Genomic DNA, 15,950 nt, shown 5'->3' on the forward strand with positions numbered 1-15,950 from the left:
TTGGAAAACGGCCTTCTTGATTTCCGTCTCTACAGCCAGACGTGTGAGCGAATTGACGTCCCTAAAAGTGGATTCTCCATATACGACCTTCTATCCAGACAAGGTCCGTATGCTCCTGGATCCCAGGTTCCTTCCAATGGTAGTGTCCAATTTTCATCTAAATCAGGATATCATTCTCCCTACTTTCTTCAGGAACCCCACTACTGCCCTGGAACGATCTCTGCATGCCATAGATGTTCGCCGGGCTCCATTATACTACATGTCACTGACCAAGGACTTTTGCACTTCTACACAACTGTTTATATCTTATAAGGGCTCTAGTAAGGGCACCCCCATCTCCCATCAATGTTTTTTGAGATGGCTGGTGGAGTTCATCCTGTTTACTTACAAGATGCAGAACGAACAAAACACCACCTGAAGCAATAAAGGCCCATTCCATCAGGGCACACGCTTCCTCGGCTGCACCTTTCAGGTGTGACTTTTGAGGACATCTGCAAAGCAGCAACCTGGTCTTTGGAGTCTCCCTTTGTAAAGCACTACGCCATAGATGTACATGCTGCTGCGGAGGCCACTTTCAAGAACTGAGGGACAGGGCACAGCCTTAAATAGCATGCTCTGTGTGGGGGCGTGGCTTAGGCGATTCTACTAGCTCAGGCATGGCTACTGCGTGGCTCCTGTGCAGGCGCAGAACCCATTCTTATAGATATCGACGGATCTCTACCAGATCATCATACAGGTAAGCAACCTGTTTTTTTCCATATAATCGGAGGAAAGGGAGAGAGAAGGTCAATATAAATGGTAATATAGTCTTCATATAAGTACATTTAAAGTTCCTGTCTTCCCATTGAAATTCCAGATATTTCCATATTATTTCTAATATTCATCTCGGTTAAAGATGTTATAACTATTCTAATCTTTATATACCTCTTCATGTTGACGATAGCACATAGCTTTAATGTAACAGTGGATACCTAATGTGTCCAACATAGTGTGTAGGACATACCATTTTCTTTTGGTGAGGTTTTCTTTTATCTCACAAAAAATGCTATTTATAAAGTTATGTAGTAGATTGTTTTGAATTTTTTTATTCCTTTTTAAGCTGCAGTGAAATCCTTGCCTGCTGTAGAGCCAGAGGAACCCCAGGATATTTTGGGGTTGCCTGAGAATTCAGATTTGGGCAAGCCAGACAATAGCAGAACTAATGATAACATGGAAGAGACAGTCTCTGGTCCAAAAATTCAAGCCACTGATGATGAGAGAAGTAGGACGGAGTACTTGTTTGATGGGCCTGGCAGGAGTGAAAATGACATTGCTGCTAATGCTGAAACACCAGAAATGGAAAAAAGAACATGTTACCAGTGCAATGGAGAAGGAGAGGAATCTGAGCCATCTGGTGTAGATGGAGCAAACGTGTTGCAGCCACCTGACAGAGAAGCACTACAAACCTCCATCAAGCAGAGACTGGCTGAGCTCCATAGAGAAAGAGATTTAAATTTCACATCTGGCCTAGCAGCACAAGTTGCTGCCAGGTCACTCACATTTACAACCATGCAAGTGCAAACATTTGGAGATGAGGAGGAGGAGGAAGAGGAAATACAGGAGAATGAAGACTTTTTTGAAAAAAACAAAGATGAAGTGAATAACTGAAAATAAAGGATTATAGAACCCACCTAAGCTTTCCCTTGCCTATCTGAACACCACAGAAGGCTAGTGAGGAAACTAAAGCAATGCAGGGAAAGAAGATTTTAAAACCATGATATCAGATGGGCTTTACTAGTCTTTTGATAATCTATATACACATGCAACTATAAACTAGACTCAAGGCATATAATATGGTTTCTACAGGTACCATTAATGACTGTCTGACATTTCTTTTAATAAGTTATCTTTATTTATTTATATTATAAATCTGTTTTCCTAAAAAGAAGAGAAAGTTGTCTAATTTGTTGTTTACTGAATGCTGATTATAATAGCAACAATTATAAAACTACTTGAAATTGTTCTTTTGCAAGAACGTAAATGATACCATATGTGTCTCCCTGTCAGCTCAGTTGCTCTGTAATTTCTGCTTTATATTACTTAATCACCTGGGCTTTTGGTTTGTCAGATTTGCAGCCTAAGACATGGAATGTTTAATTTAAAAAATGAAAGCCATAGTTGATACACCTGGGGTACTAATCTTAAACTAATATAAAGTTGCTAGCAAGAGGTTGTAAAGCAAAATTACATATTCTTCGCATATGTTCTTTACTTCTGAAGAAAATGTTGAATCTTTAATGTATGTCCAGTGATTTCCCCAAACTCTAAACACAACCAAACTGTCTAATGTAATACAGTGCACCTCTTCTGGAAGTAGAGGAAATAGGTTGTACAGGTCGAGCCTCAGGTATTTATTTCTGTTCATTTCCTTGTGTAAGTGAAAACAACTTTGCTTCTGCAGCAGATACTAACTGGACCTGGGGACCTTTCTTTTCAGTGCCCCCCCCCTTTTTTTGCATGGGCTTACATAGTCTGAGAGTTCCTGTATCAAAGGTAACTCAGATTCTTGTTCCATTGTTTCATTTTCTGTCTGGTCTAAAAGTACATTTTCATATGCCTTGCTTTAGTAGTTCCTCCATCATTAAAAGGAATGATTGTTTTAGCTGACTCTCCTGAATGCTGAAGGTGGCACTGGGCATCTCTTGAGGTATAATATGAGGGTTGCAGCTTCACTAGCTACAACATGTAAAATGGTACTGCATTATTAAGCATTTTAGCACGAAATTCAATTGGAGCTGAAGATGGGTTATTAACAGGATCAGTTATGATGTAAACTTTCTAAGGTACTTTTACATTGTTTTGTGCAGCTTCAGAAAACACACACACAACCTTCATTAGTAAGGGATTTCTTCTTCATGACACTATAGATAAATGGCAACATTACCTGTATTTGCTTTAGATTCTTAACCTGAGGATACAGCTGATGTAAGTTGTTTCCCAAGGGTAATGTTGAAGCATATGCAAATACCTGAAAGCATTTACATATGCCTCAAAATTACCTGAAGTTTGTGGGAATCTTAGCAGGCACAGCATTATGATACCAAACATTCTACCACTTAGAATGTTTTTTTTCAGTTTCAACTTAACACACTGTCAGTATATTGAAATCTAATGTGTGAATGTCTAACTGCACAACTATAGGGGAGCTTAAATAAAATAACAAAAGCTGATTTAGAAGAATGTCATATGAAACACATTCTACATATGCATCGCAAGAGAATAGCCCATCAACCCAGTGTATCGGGACAGAAAGGAGGGGAAAATGCTCTTTAGCTAGCAGGCCTGAGAATAGAGCAAATGCTTAGGACATAGGTGGTCTGCCAGCCAAATGTCCTGTGGCTCACCAGGTGCTTAGAAACCAGTACTCAACCACCAGAAGTTTTGTCACTTCTTATGGGACTTCAAAAATGGGTTTTATCTAGCACCCAGAAGGCGGCATTCAGTGCAGAGGGACTAAACATTCAACAATGCAGCAGGGAAATGCTGCAGTGCAAACCCAATTTAAAAACAGGTTGCTTACCTGCAATCTTTCTGGTGATCCATGTTCACTCACAAAATGGGTTCTGTTCCTGCACAGTAACCCCTGTGGAAGAATTCAGTAGCTCCATGAGGCGTTCTTTGGCTCCGCCAAATCACATGCATGGTGTGACCATTATTTTCAGCAAGAGAGTGCCTTCTCTTCAGTTCCTGATCAGCCACTGCAATGAGCGAAGAATGTGGATGGACAAAGTCCAGGCAAATCTTTATTACTGTGGAAGTATGCTAGCAGCCGGGTAGGCTGGGCAGGTGTTATGAGTGAACATGGATCACAGAAAGATCCCCTATTACAGGTAAGCACCCTGTTTATCTTTGAGGTGCTCCATGTTCACTCACAAAATGGGTGATTAGTGAGCTCACCTGAATAGTGGTGGGTGCTATGATATGGTTACGGCACTTTTTCAAGAACCGCCCGACCAGAATTGGTCTCCACCACTGAGCAGATGTCCACAGCATAATGTTTAACGAAGGGAAGATCTGAGGCACACGTAGGTGCTTTGCAAATGTCTGCTATGCTAATGCCCAGCATGTGGGCCGCTGTCGTGGCCATAGCTCTATTGGAATATGCCTTGACTTTTGAAGGAGATTGGACATCTTGTTTGTTGTGACATATGAGAACTAGTTCCATGAGCCAATGTGATAGTCTCTGTCTAGATATACAGGTTGTCCTTTTTTTCTCCCCCTTGTAGGATATGAATAGTTTATTGGTGTTTCTGAATGGCTTTGTTCTCTCAGTTTAATAAAGTAGAGATCTCCTGACATCCAAGGAGTGCACGGATTTCTCCAGAGGTGTAGAAGGGTTGAAGAAAAAGGTAAGACAACATCCTGTTCTCAATGGAATTCCGAGACACTTTTTGGTCTGAAGGATGGATCTGTCCTTAGAACAAATTAGGATAGAACTTAATTTAAGGGGAGTCAGCTCAAATTGCTGTCAGTTTGCTGACTCTCCTTGCCCATGTAATGAAAACCAAGAATGCAGTCTTTAGAAATAGGTACTTCATGGAGGAGGAAACTAGTGGCTCAAAAGGAGCCTTTGTAAGTGTAGCTAAAACTTAAAGGAAAGACTCCAAGTTTCAATGGGCTCTTTACTGGTGGAAATAGGTTATTGATTCCTTTAAGGAATCTCTTTGAGTCTGAATACACAGTGCATCCGTCCACTGATCTTTGTGCAGAGAGTGCGGCCATGTGAACCTTGATGTAAGCTTTATGTTCATCGGGTATAAGAGGATTTGTTGTATAGAGGCATTGAGATTTACATATCAGGTGGTATAAAAATATGATCGATAAATACATTGTATGGATCAAAGCCCTTGGTAGTTGCATAGTGCATGAACCTCTTCCATTCGCATTTATAGTTCTTCCTGGTTGACACATTCCTTTGTTCAGGAGGATGTCTAACAATTGAGCTTCCAGGCAGTTAGGTTCAGTATTTGGAGGTTGTGATGGAAGATGTGGCTTGATCATTGCAACAGGAGCTTTTGGCGTTGTGGAAGACACTGGTGGTGTTTTTACAGTCAATGAACTACTGTTGGTTCTACTGACAGTATAAATTTGCTTCTGCAGTTGGCAATGGTGTAAGCTTGTAGGAAAGCAACATTTTCAACTGGGAAAGGATCTGAGGGATTTTCAGTTTGAATTGAATCTCCCTCAGAGAAAGAAGTAGAATCATATTCCCCATCAGAATGTTCTTTCTGTTTTTCAGGTGACTTCTCTGGAGCTGGAGAATGGTGTACAATCTCTAAGCCAGGTGCACAAAAGTAGAAGTCTTTTGTACCTCCTTTTCAAGGGGGGAAGTTGCAAACTTTGGTCTTTTGACAGGGGAGTTGGCAATGGGTTTAGATGAGAGCCCTTGCAGGGGGACCCTTTCCAAATCACCCCTTAGTTTCATGGATTACATGGTAATGGCCAAATCATAAGGTAGGCCAGGTAATGGCAAAAAAATAAGGGTTCCTGTAGTGTCCGCAGCCTCTTCTATATCTTGGGTCTAGGACCCCTGGAGAGCTCTAGTAGTCCATAGGTCTTGTCATGGACGAGTAGTGAGGAGTTGAATGCTGGTACCTTTCTCTCCAGGGGTAGGAGGGAAAACAATGAGGAGTTGCTCTCGCAGGAGAAGCTGAGGAAGCCTTAGGGACTGGAGCAGCCTCTGAGCCCTCATCACTATCCAGACCATGCATAGAAAAGCCTCTGAAAGTGAGGCTTAATGGGGTGGTAGTTGTGGATCCCATCAGAGACTCCAAATTCCTCTCAGGGGATTTCTCATGTAGAAGTGGGGATGTCTATCTTGAAGAGAGACGCCTTCCTCTGCTGGAGTCAGACTCATTTCCAAGGGTTGAGCGAGTTGGAGAAGTCTCTAGTGAGAAATCTATTCTGATGGGTGACATCATTGAATCTCTGGTCTTAGTAAGGGTTGCCGAAGTCCTGGCTATCGATGTATGTCTGTGTGGCTACTGTAGCAGACTGGATCGAGCATGAAGTCCATGATGACAGTGGAGTAGACTTAGTGGAGATTTTTGGTATCAAAGTTGGTGTCTATGTTGGTGTCTATGTCCCGATGTCAAGGGTCTTGTAGTATCCAATGTTGAGGGTTTCGCAGCATTTAGTGTATCTTGGCTTTGTCACCTGCCTTGCATTGTGGATGGGGATGGTGTATGCTGGGATTTCCCTGACATCAGTGTTGATTTCAAAGTCGTCTTCAATGCTGTAAACATGTTGTTGGGGGAAGTCAAAGTGCAGCAGTGCTTTGAGCCCAAGGGGCTCAGCGAGTCTCTTGTGGTGTTGACATTGATCTCCCTTATCAATGGCCATAGGTTTCTTAAATATTGAGTCCCCATGATCTTTTTCAGATGGAGGAGGTCGAGTCACTAAACTCAAGGAGACCTCTGACATCGACTTCAAGCCCGAGGGTTGACATCGATCTCGCCGACATCGATGGGCTCGGCATTAGAGTTTAGGGTCAGAGGATGGTCTTGTATAATCCTGCTCTTAGATGGAGTTCCCTGCTCTTCTGTGTTTGCTTTAAGAAAGACAAACAGATTTTGCAGGAACTCACTTGGTTTCCCGCAGGCAAATCAAGCACTTCTGCTTGTCAGAGGAATGCAGTGTTCCTCTACAGGTGGCAGACCACTTGAAAGTTTTTAAAAGTCCATTAGAACCATAATTGAAATATAAAGACTTAAAACAGAACCGTTGTCTGAAAGCCAGGAATTTCTCTAATAGAAGAACAGTGAGTCAAAAACTGAAAGAGAAACCAAGAAACAGTCCAAAGATCAAAGCCAGAATAATCTAATAAACCTATTTCACACAGAAACCTGGAAATGAACGGAGCAAATCCTTCACGACGCAAGAGGCGTGGCTATTGAGAAGGAACTGAGTGAGGAGAAGGCACTTTCCCAACACAAATAACGGTCTTACCACATGCACAATTTGGCAGAGCCAAAGGGTGCTTCATGGAGCTATTGAATTCTTCTGCGGGCGTTACTGCGCAGGCGCAGAACTCATTTTGTGAGAGAACATGGGTCACCTCAAAGATAGCTGATTACTTCATGTTCAATATTGAACATTGTCAGCTAAGATGGAAATGTTGCTGAATGATGTTTTCCTTGGTTACAAAACACAATAATAGAATGAAAAGTCATAGTGTAATAGCATGAACTGGGTGAACTGGAGACAATGCACAATTTTAAAAATAGATTAGATTAGAGCTGATTTGTATTGGTAATAAGCTCAGCAACTGCCAAGTTTTCCACTAGTATTAAAGTAATAAGTCAAATGGGTTCACGATAAATTGTGCTTAGTACTGTGTATTTTAAATCAGCCAACGCCTGTATCAGAAGTGTTTGTGCACCATGTTCCACAAGGCCATGATATATTTTGTGGGTTTTTCCTTTTATCTCCAAGGTAAATAGAATAAGAAAGCGGTAAACAGACTTCAATCTTGCATGGTCTACTTATTTTATTTTTTACTGGAATCCCTGGAATCCATCCATGTGCTCTAAATATACAAGAGCAAATATACCAAGGCATTCTTTACAGTTAAGAAATAAATAATATGCCTCAGTTTTCTCCAGACATTATTACAAATATATCCAGTGTTAGAGATGCAGCAGCTTGTAGCCTCCCCTTAGAGTATCCAAATTAGTTTTGCCCTTTGGGAGAAGAGAAATAAAATAAAGCAAAAGTTGAATAGCCAAAAACATCAATATTGTAGTAAACAGAAGGAAGCTTTTATTGTCTGGTCTTAGAACAGGATGTAGCAGCATCATTATGCTGAGATGGAAGAAACTTTGTCCCTTTAGAGAAGAGAGCTTGGAAAATAAACATCCCTATAATGTGATTGAAGAGTGGCAATGACTTCTGATAGTCTGTTACATTATAATAAAATTGAACTTTTCAGCAATATACCATCATACACAGTAAATATAGTAACTAAACAAAATTAGCTATACTGAACCTATTTTTATTTTTGTCCCACTCTTCTGTAACCAATACATCTAAACTTGAGCTATACCAGTATTTTCATTTCTGTAATTGGAATCAGTGTCCAAAAGATCCATAGCTTTTGCTTCTGACCATTCACTTTAAGCTTCATGGACTTTTGAAAATGGAAGGTTTGCATTAACTGAAACAAGCTTCTCAATTGTATGTCATATTAGATTTGTCGCTTCACTTTGTGTGTACTGTATTTGAAAACACATTCAACTTCCTTTCTTCTTCTTTTTAACATTCAATTTCCTTCACCTCATATTGAACAGGGCTGCACAGCTTTGGCCCTCCAGCTGCTGTTGGATTACAACTCCCATCATCCCCAGCCACAGTGACCAATAGTCAGGGATGATGGGAGTTGTCCAATAACAGCTGGAGGGCGAAAGTTGTGTAGTCCTGATGCAGAAGATAGAGGGAATCTAAAGTAGGTGAGGTGGGCAAGCTGTCTTTAGCTCACGTCACATTGCTTTGGAAATAAACTGAATTGCTTCTCAAAAAATTGATCTACCAGCTAGAAAGCTCCAACCCACCTACCACCCCCTTTTCCCTAATCCCCAAACCACTCCTTTTTACTCCACTTACTGGGGTGGTGGTGGCATGCCCCAGAGCAGTGTTCCTTCTAAGAGGGATTCCCAGATGTTGACTAGGTAAAGTGTGCCATCAAGTTGATTTTGACTCCTGGCACCCACAGAGCCCTGTGGTTTTCTTTGGTAGAATACAGGAGGGGTTTACCATTGCCTCCTCCCATGCAGTGTGAGATGATGCCTTTCAGCATCTTCCTATATCACTCCTGCCCGATATAGTACCAGCGGGAATTCGAACTGGCAACCTTCTGCTTTTTAGTCAAGCATTTCTGCACTGCGCCACTTACTACAACACCCATAATCCTCAAGCAAAGGTCATTGCAGTTGGGGATGCTGGAAGTTGTAGTCAACAACATCTGGGAATCCCTCTTAGGGGGAATACTGCCCCAGAGTGAAGGGAAGGCGGAATTGCTCTCTTCCCTCCCCTAGAGGGGAATTCTTCTCCAGGTCATATTAAAATCCAAGTTGCAGAACAATTCAGGGGTCATAATTCTTGTCTCATAGTTGAAGCAAGTATGAGCCACCAGAGGCTCATGTTTCCAGGCCTAGAAATAACGAGCTCGGTAACATCACCAGCAAAAAGCAGGAGTAGTTGCACAAAGTCCTTGCCACCATGTTGTAAGAACACAGACCCCCAGATTGGGCCAAATATAGCTTGAGATGTTTTGTATTCTACAACAGCTAAACAAAGTAAGTTTCCAGTTGCAAGCCCAGTCATGTATACTTGCTCTATGAGTCAGAACATTGGTCCATCTAGGTCAATATTGTCTACACTGGCTGGCACTGATTTTCCAGAGTTTCAGATGGGTCTTTCCCAGCCCTACCTGGAAATGCCAAGAACCTTCTGCATGCAAAGCAGATGCTCTACCACTGAGCTATAGCCACTCAAACATAGTAGTGATGCTGTAACAAATAATATTATTACCTCTAAGATCTGAAATATTTACAGCAGTTTGGAATGTAAATTTATTTGAAAACACTTTAAGTGTTTCACTCATTCTCATATTTCATATGAGGGTTTTCATCAGATTTCCCCCATTCTTTCCATGTAATGCTTTAGAAGGAAAACAGGGAGGAAAACTAACATGTTCCCTTGCATTCCTATCCCCCTTCCCGTAGGCCCTTGTGTTTACTCAGGCATTATCTTCTCTCCTGTATAACAATCTTTTGGACATTCGGGATGAGTTTGCAGGCAGTAAGTTATGTTGTTATAAAAGGTGTCCATCCTGGGCAAGGCAGATGATCTCTCAATCTGAATTTGGAACTGGATTCATTCACTTAATTTGTTTCTGTATTCCAAAGCTGGTAGTTCCTCTGTATAAGCTGAATAGTTTGAATTCATGGGCACTTTCTCCCCTAGGATAATAAAAAATAAAAAATACCATGCAACATGTTATACAGTGCATCAATATTTGCAAGAACCTTAATATGGACTGTGATTCAGAGGGGGCATTGAACTCTTCTATTTTCTTCTAGGGAAATGCTCCATGGAGCCCACACAACTGAACAAGCTGAGTTCAAAAAGCTTTTTAAAGGGAAACTATTTTAAAATAGCATGAATGCAATGGTGCTATATCTCCTTTAAAAAGCTGTTGTGCCAAGTCATTTTTTTTAAAGTTGGGAACATTTTTCAAAGAAAATTAGCAGGGCTCTCTGGTCTTTTCTGGAAGAAAATTCACTGCAGATTTTATGCACACCTCCCTTTAGATTGTGGCTAATATTTATAGTAAATCCATCTTGTTGATCATGATGCCCCATGGCTTCATACTCATGAGATTGCACCATTCTGCATTAGTCAAACACAACTCACTGTGGCAAGGAGGCCCACAAACTAGTAGTACAAAATAGTGTTTGGACATGTTTCCCATAAATGACTTTGAAGTATTTTACTCTGAACTATGTTTTGTTTATGTTTGTTTTCCTTTTTTAAGTCTCTTCCAGTTCTCCCCAACACTCTTTATAGAAATGCTGAACTCTCCTAACCACTGGAGAGCAATTATGTCTTAGGATGGAACTGGATGTATAATCATTAGTTATCTACAGACACCCAGCAGTTGACTACCCCATGCTCTTGACCCATGCCTTGGATGTGCTTGGGGAAAAGCAAGTACCCCAAACAAAGATTTGTATGTCATTGGCTTGAATTCTTCCATAATTTTTCTGTATTACTGTTAGTGTTCTGAATATACAAACATCCCAGAACATAATGCTTAGGCCATCATTCTCTGATCACAGCCTATGAAATAAATTCTATGAAGAGAGAATTTTTCCCTACCTGTCAGTAGCATAGCAGACACATCTAGAAACATCTTCTGGAATCCTCGCTTGTGCACATTCTGAGTAGGTCTGCAGGCTATTTGCAAGAGAACTGAAAAGCAGAACAAGGACTACAATGAAAGTACTTTAGTTATGAAAGAAATATTGCACCAGCTACACTAAGTTGTATATCTGGATGTAATAGTGGAATATTCATTTATCTAGACTTAACCTCAGTGTAAAGTTTCCACGGTTCTAGATCTCATGTGAAGAAGTTTAACTCCTGGATAGGTTTGGTATATTCTGAAACTGGCAGATCCAATAAACTAGTTTAAGTCTGAATTCCTAACAATTAAACAGTATTCTGCTGGCAGGAGTGACATCTGTCATTCAGAAAATCCACACGTCATTATTCCATTTTTTAAAAAATCCATTGTTGTATACTTCCATAGTATTTATTTGTGCCCTAGGGTCAGCTTGCTGTTTCTTTCTGCCTACAGGCAAAATCTCTTCCCTATCCTGTAAGAGTTCAGTGAGCAATTGTGATTCTGCTTTTGGGTGATGGACATTCCTGTGCTTCACTGACTGTCTTAGCTTCTCTCCTATGTGTAAGTCTTGCCCAGTGAAAAATGTACTTCCAAGTAATAGAAATACTTAATATTTTGGGTTCTTTTCTAGATGATCAAAGCACTTTACTTTATCTCAGTGACCTCTATGGCATCTCTTAAAGTAGGCCAGTAGGATTACAACCAAAGTACAGGTGGGATATGATGGCTAAGAGACAGTGGCTTGTGTAAGACACCCACTTATGGAACTGACATCTTATTTTGTTTTTAAATCAATATATGCTGATTATTTCATTTACATTAATCAGTGCAAACCACATTGTGTAGGTGCTGTTGTTTTGTTTTAACTGGTGTAACCAAAATGAGTACATCAACGTTATATTTCATACCACTTAAATGTAATCTAATTTGCACTTCCATTGAAGTTACTGCAATATCCTATGTGAGGCCCCGAAGGGCACCTTGAAGCATCATTTCCAAAGGTTTCAATTGTTTGTTCTCTTGAATACAGCCCTTTGTCAACCTTTTGCTTTATTTCCTTACCTGTGGCCTTACCTGTACTATTTAGTGTATAGATATTTTTTCACAGATAGTCCTTGGGTTCCTTCCCCCCACCCCACCCCACTTCTCTTAAACCAACCATTTACCACATATTCTGGTTCACCCTCGCTTCTGTTCATCCTTCTTCTCCAGCATCTTTAACTCAAGTTCTTGTTCAAGACTTGCCTATCAAGCAATTGTTTGTTTGGAGAAAAACTGAGGGCGTAAGAGGGGAAATTGCTTTATATTGCTTTATCAGCACTGCATTTTTTTTGTCTGTTTATAAAGATGCTTGTTTATAACTTGACTTTCCCCTGAAGATAAATTTCTTGCTAAGTGAGCTTGGCAATAGCTAGTTTCTGCAGTGTACAGTGCTGGCTCACTGTTGCAGGCACTTTACTAATGAACAGTGTTTACTCCTGTACACATACCTGCTGACTGAAGTAAGACTGAGTAAGTGTATTATTTTTCCTCAGTAGTAGCTCAATGGGACATCTTTAGTTATTCAAATAAAATCTTAATGCCTCAACAGCAGTCCATCAGGAGGCCTGCCTGTAAGGTTTCCACAAAGAGTTCTTCTTGTCACATTAATGAAACGTTTGTTAGTTCAAGGGCCCGAAGCATTTGATCAAAAACTGAAGGATAATATTTGTGGCCTGGAAAGACTAGGGCTTTGCCCCGCTTTGATCTGGCCTATGAAGGTGTGCCAAGCACCCCTTTTGCACCACCTGAGGTACGAAGGAGAGACCAGTTTGGCACCTTTTCTCACAAATTCAGTATCACTGTGTGAAAGCAAATCACTAAAATACAATCTCTAATTCTTTAACAAGCTGTTCACACAGTCCCAGGATGTGGTCTTACCATTGTTGTAGTCTGTATAATCTCCACAGGAAATAAACATCCCTCTGCAAGCTTACTCGGAAGTTAAGCTTGTATATCTGGCTGAGATGTTTTTTGCCTGTATATGATTCTTGGAAAATACCTCATCTCTACCTCATTGCTGCTACTATTAGTATTCAGGAGTGGAGTTGAACACTTAATTAGTCATCAATGCTTTTTAACATCTACATTAAATCACTGGATGGGGTCATCATGGGATTCTGTGCTGGGTGTTATCAATATGCTGATGGTACCCAAACTTATCTCTCCATGTGTCCATTAACAGGAAATGGCATTATCTCCCTACATGCCAGCCTACATGCAGTAATGGGCTGGATGAGGGATAATACATTGAAGTAACTGAATCCAAGCAAGACTGAGGTACTCATTGTGTAAGGTTTTAGTATGGAGGATGGGATAGAATCTCCTGTTCTGGATGGGGTTATACTCCCCCAGGGAAAAAAACAGGTATGTAGTTAGGGAGTGTTCTTGGTTCCTAGTCTCACCCTGGAGTCTCAAGTTGAGGCTGTGGCCAAGAGTGCTTTTCAATCAGCTTCAGCTGATATGACAGCTCCACCTATTCCTTGAAGAGAATGACCTCAAAACAGTGGTGCACCAGCTGGTAACTTCCAGGCTGGACTACTGCAATTTGCCCTGTGTAGGGCTGCCTTTGTACGTTGTTTGGAAGCTTGTTAGTCCAAAATGCAGCAGCCAGATAGGTTTCCTGGGAGAGATCACATTATGCCTGTTCTTAAACAGTTGCACTGGCTGCCAGTATGTTTCCGGGTAAAATATAAAGTGCTGGTTATCACCTTTAAAACCCTGAATGGCTTAGGCTGGGGTTACCTGGGAGAGTGCCTTTCTCTGCAAGATTCCCACCTCTCATTAAGATCATCAGGAGAGGTCAGTCTTCAGGCGCCACCAGTTCATCTGGTGGCAACCTGGGATTGGGCCTTCTCAGTTATTGCCCCTATGTTGTGGAACACACTCCCCAAGGATATAAGAGGCCTATCATCTTGGGAGGCCTTTAAGAAAGCCCAGAAGACCCACCTTTTCTGCCTGGCTTTTAATCATATTTAAATGGTTTTTAAATGAGATTTATGTTAATATATTTTAACTGCGTTAATTTTATGTGTTGATATTTTAAATGGTTTGTCTCTTTAATGTAAATTGTCCTGAGCTGCTTTAGGATGGGTGGTATACAAATGAAATAGATAAAGAAATCAGAACATGATGGTGCTGGGAGTAGAGCAGTTGGAGTTCCTATTTTTTGCCAGTAACCAGGAAGGAGACTTACTGTACCCAAGGCAACTCATTTTGAGCAGGGAAATCTATATTGTTTATAGCTCAATGTATGTGTTTATAGAAGTAAAGTTTCTCTATCTTTGGCTATTTGAATTATTTTATTTTAGTTGTGTGTTATATTGATTTGCTGCTGGGAAAGTTGTTTGCTAGTTAAGTCCTTTTTGGTTTACTGCCTTGCTTGGGTAGTTTTGAATATTTGTCTGATAGATTATGAAAGTGTACACAGGAAAATACAAAAATTATTTGAGGAAGAGTAACAATATCATCATGGGCTGTCATTCTTCCCTATGTGAGAATCTTACTTGTTTCCTCTACTAATAAGAATGTACATATACTTATGAAGACTTGCGATTGTAACTTTTGAACAAGTAACTCTATGTAACAAAACTTTCCTGTTTCTGAACTTCTCTAAATTGTTTAGATGCTTAACTTATATAAGCTGTACTTTTATAATGTTTTTTCTGAATTTCTCCTTCCATTAAAAGCTATATTTCCTCCCTTCTTCTGTTGTGTTACTTTGTACACGACTCTTACTGATTTCAGTCCTCTCTCACAAAGTTACACCATTTTATTCCACTCTATTAACAGCTTGGGTCCAGGCTATTTAAGAGAGCACCTCCTTTGTCATGCCCCCTGCCCCCTCTTATGATCTTCTAGAGAGGTCTGGTTATGGTTGCCACCAGCTCATTTGGTGGTGACTCAGGACCAGGCTTTTTCTGTGGCTGCCCCTGGGCTTTGGAATATGTTCCCTGCTGAAATAAGAGCATCTCCTCTGTTTTTTCAGGAAGACCCTCGAGACTCTCCTGTTTTTGCAAGCTTTTAATTAGAATTAATTTTAATAATTTGTTTGAATGACTTTTATACTTTTTATTGTGTCCTGTGTATTTTAATATGAGTTTTCAAAATTTTGTACACCGCCTAGAGATGTACATATCAGGCGGTATAAAAATATTATTAAAAAATATATATTTAATCTAGAATAATGGCAGTTCCCTGGTTCAGTAATGACAATAACTAATGTAGGTACAAATCTCTGTTCAATCTCTTTCTTTTTATTTAAATAGTAGGGGGAATTCACCCTTTAAGCGTTTAGCCACACATAAAAGGGTGACTGTTCTGCTATAAATGATCACAAGTGTATGCCTTTGGTTCTAACTTCAATGTTCCAGCTCCCTTATTTTGTGAATATTTTCCTTTGTGTTTTCATTACTGTTCATTCTACACCACTTTTGGCCCATAATGAGTGAGGCTAGCATAAGCCTAAGAGCCAAATCAAACATAACCTTAATTGCATCATTGTCCCTACCATGCTTGCTTTATCTTAATTAAATAGTATATAAGGAAGCCCCATTTCAGATCAGATGGATAGGATCAGATCAGATTGGATTGTTGTGCAGGGTTAGGGGCTTACCTTGTAGCAACATGACAGGCAGCCCTCCTTCAAAACCCTGCTGCCTCAATAATAGCAGCAGCACAATTTAAACAGGCCATTTTCTTTCCTGGTAGCCAGCTAATAATGCTATTGGTGTTAAAAGATCGGAATGGGACTATGTGCAATTTTTTAATTTTGTGAACCACAGGCACTACCAGGAAAAAGAGTGCTCAAGTGCATATTCCAAGATATCAAGAGTCCTAAACACTGCATGTGCAATCTTTGTACAGTGTATGCCATTAGAAATATTCACCTATTTGGTTCCCATGTTTCTACCCATGTTCACTTTAAAAATGCATTTGTGTACAGCCACTTAAACAGAAACACACA

The 15,950-nt window shown here is 40.4% G+C and overlaps 2 protein-coding genes across 6 annotated transcripts in view; one reads left to right on the forward strand and one right to left on the reverse strand.

The window, feature by feature from the left end:
* VEZT (vezatin, adherens junctions transmembrane protein) overlaps nucleotides 1-14,689 on the forward strand; it is a 71,943-nt gene extending 57,254 nt beyond the window's left edge. For all 3 annotated transcript variants that reach the window (XM_053252051.1, XM_053252049.1, XM_053252050.1), the window contains exon 12: nucleotides 1,100-14,689. In XM_053252051.1, the coding sequence (XP_053108026.1) occupies nucleotides 1,100-1,647 (548 nt within the window). In that variant the 3' untranslated portion in view covers nucleotides 1,648-14,689. The remainder of the gene's footprint in view (nucleotides 1-1,099) is intronic.
* LOC128326012 (uncharacterized protein C3orf20 homolog) overlaps nucleotides 9,869-15,950 on the reverse strand; it is a 72,911-nt gene continuing 66,829 nt past the window's right edge. For all 3 annotated transcript variants that reach the window (XM_053252047.1, XM_053252046.1, XM_053252045.1), the window contains 2 exons: nucleotides 10,918-11,010; nucleotides 9,869-9,998 (listed from right to left, as the gene is read on the reverse strand). In XM_053252047.1, coding sequence (XP_053108022.1) covers nucleotides 9,917-9,998; nucleotides 10,918-11,010 — 175 coding nt within the window. In that variant the 3' untranslated portion in view covers nucleotides 9,869-9,916. The remainder of the gene's footprint in view (nucleotides 9,999-10,917; nucleotides 11,011-15,950) is intronic.

Source organism: Hemicordylus capensis, chromosome 5, assembly GCF_027244095.1.
Source record: "Hemicordylus capensis ecotype Gifberg chromosome 5, rHemCap1.1.pri, whole genome shotgun sequence".
Lineage (NCBI taxonomy): Eukaryota > Metazoa > Chordata > Lepidosauria > Squamata > Cordylidae > Hemicordylus > Hemicordylus capensis.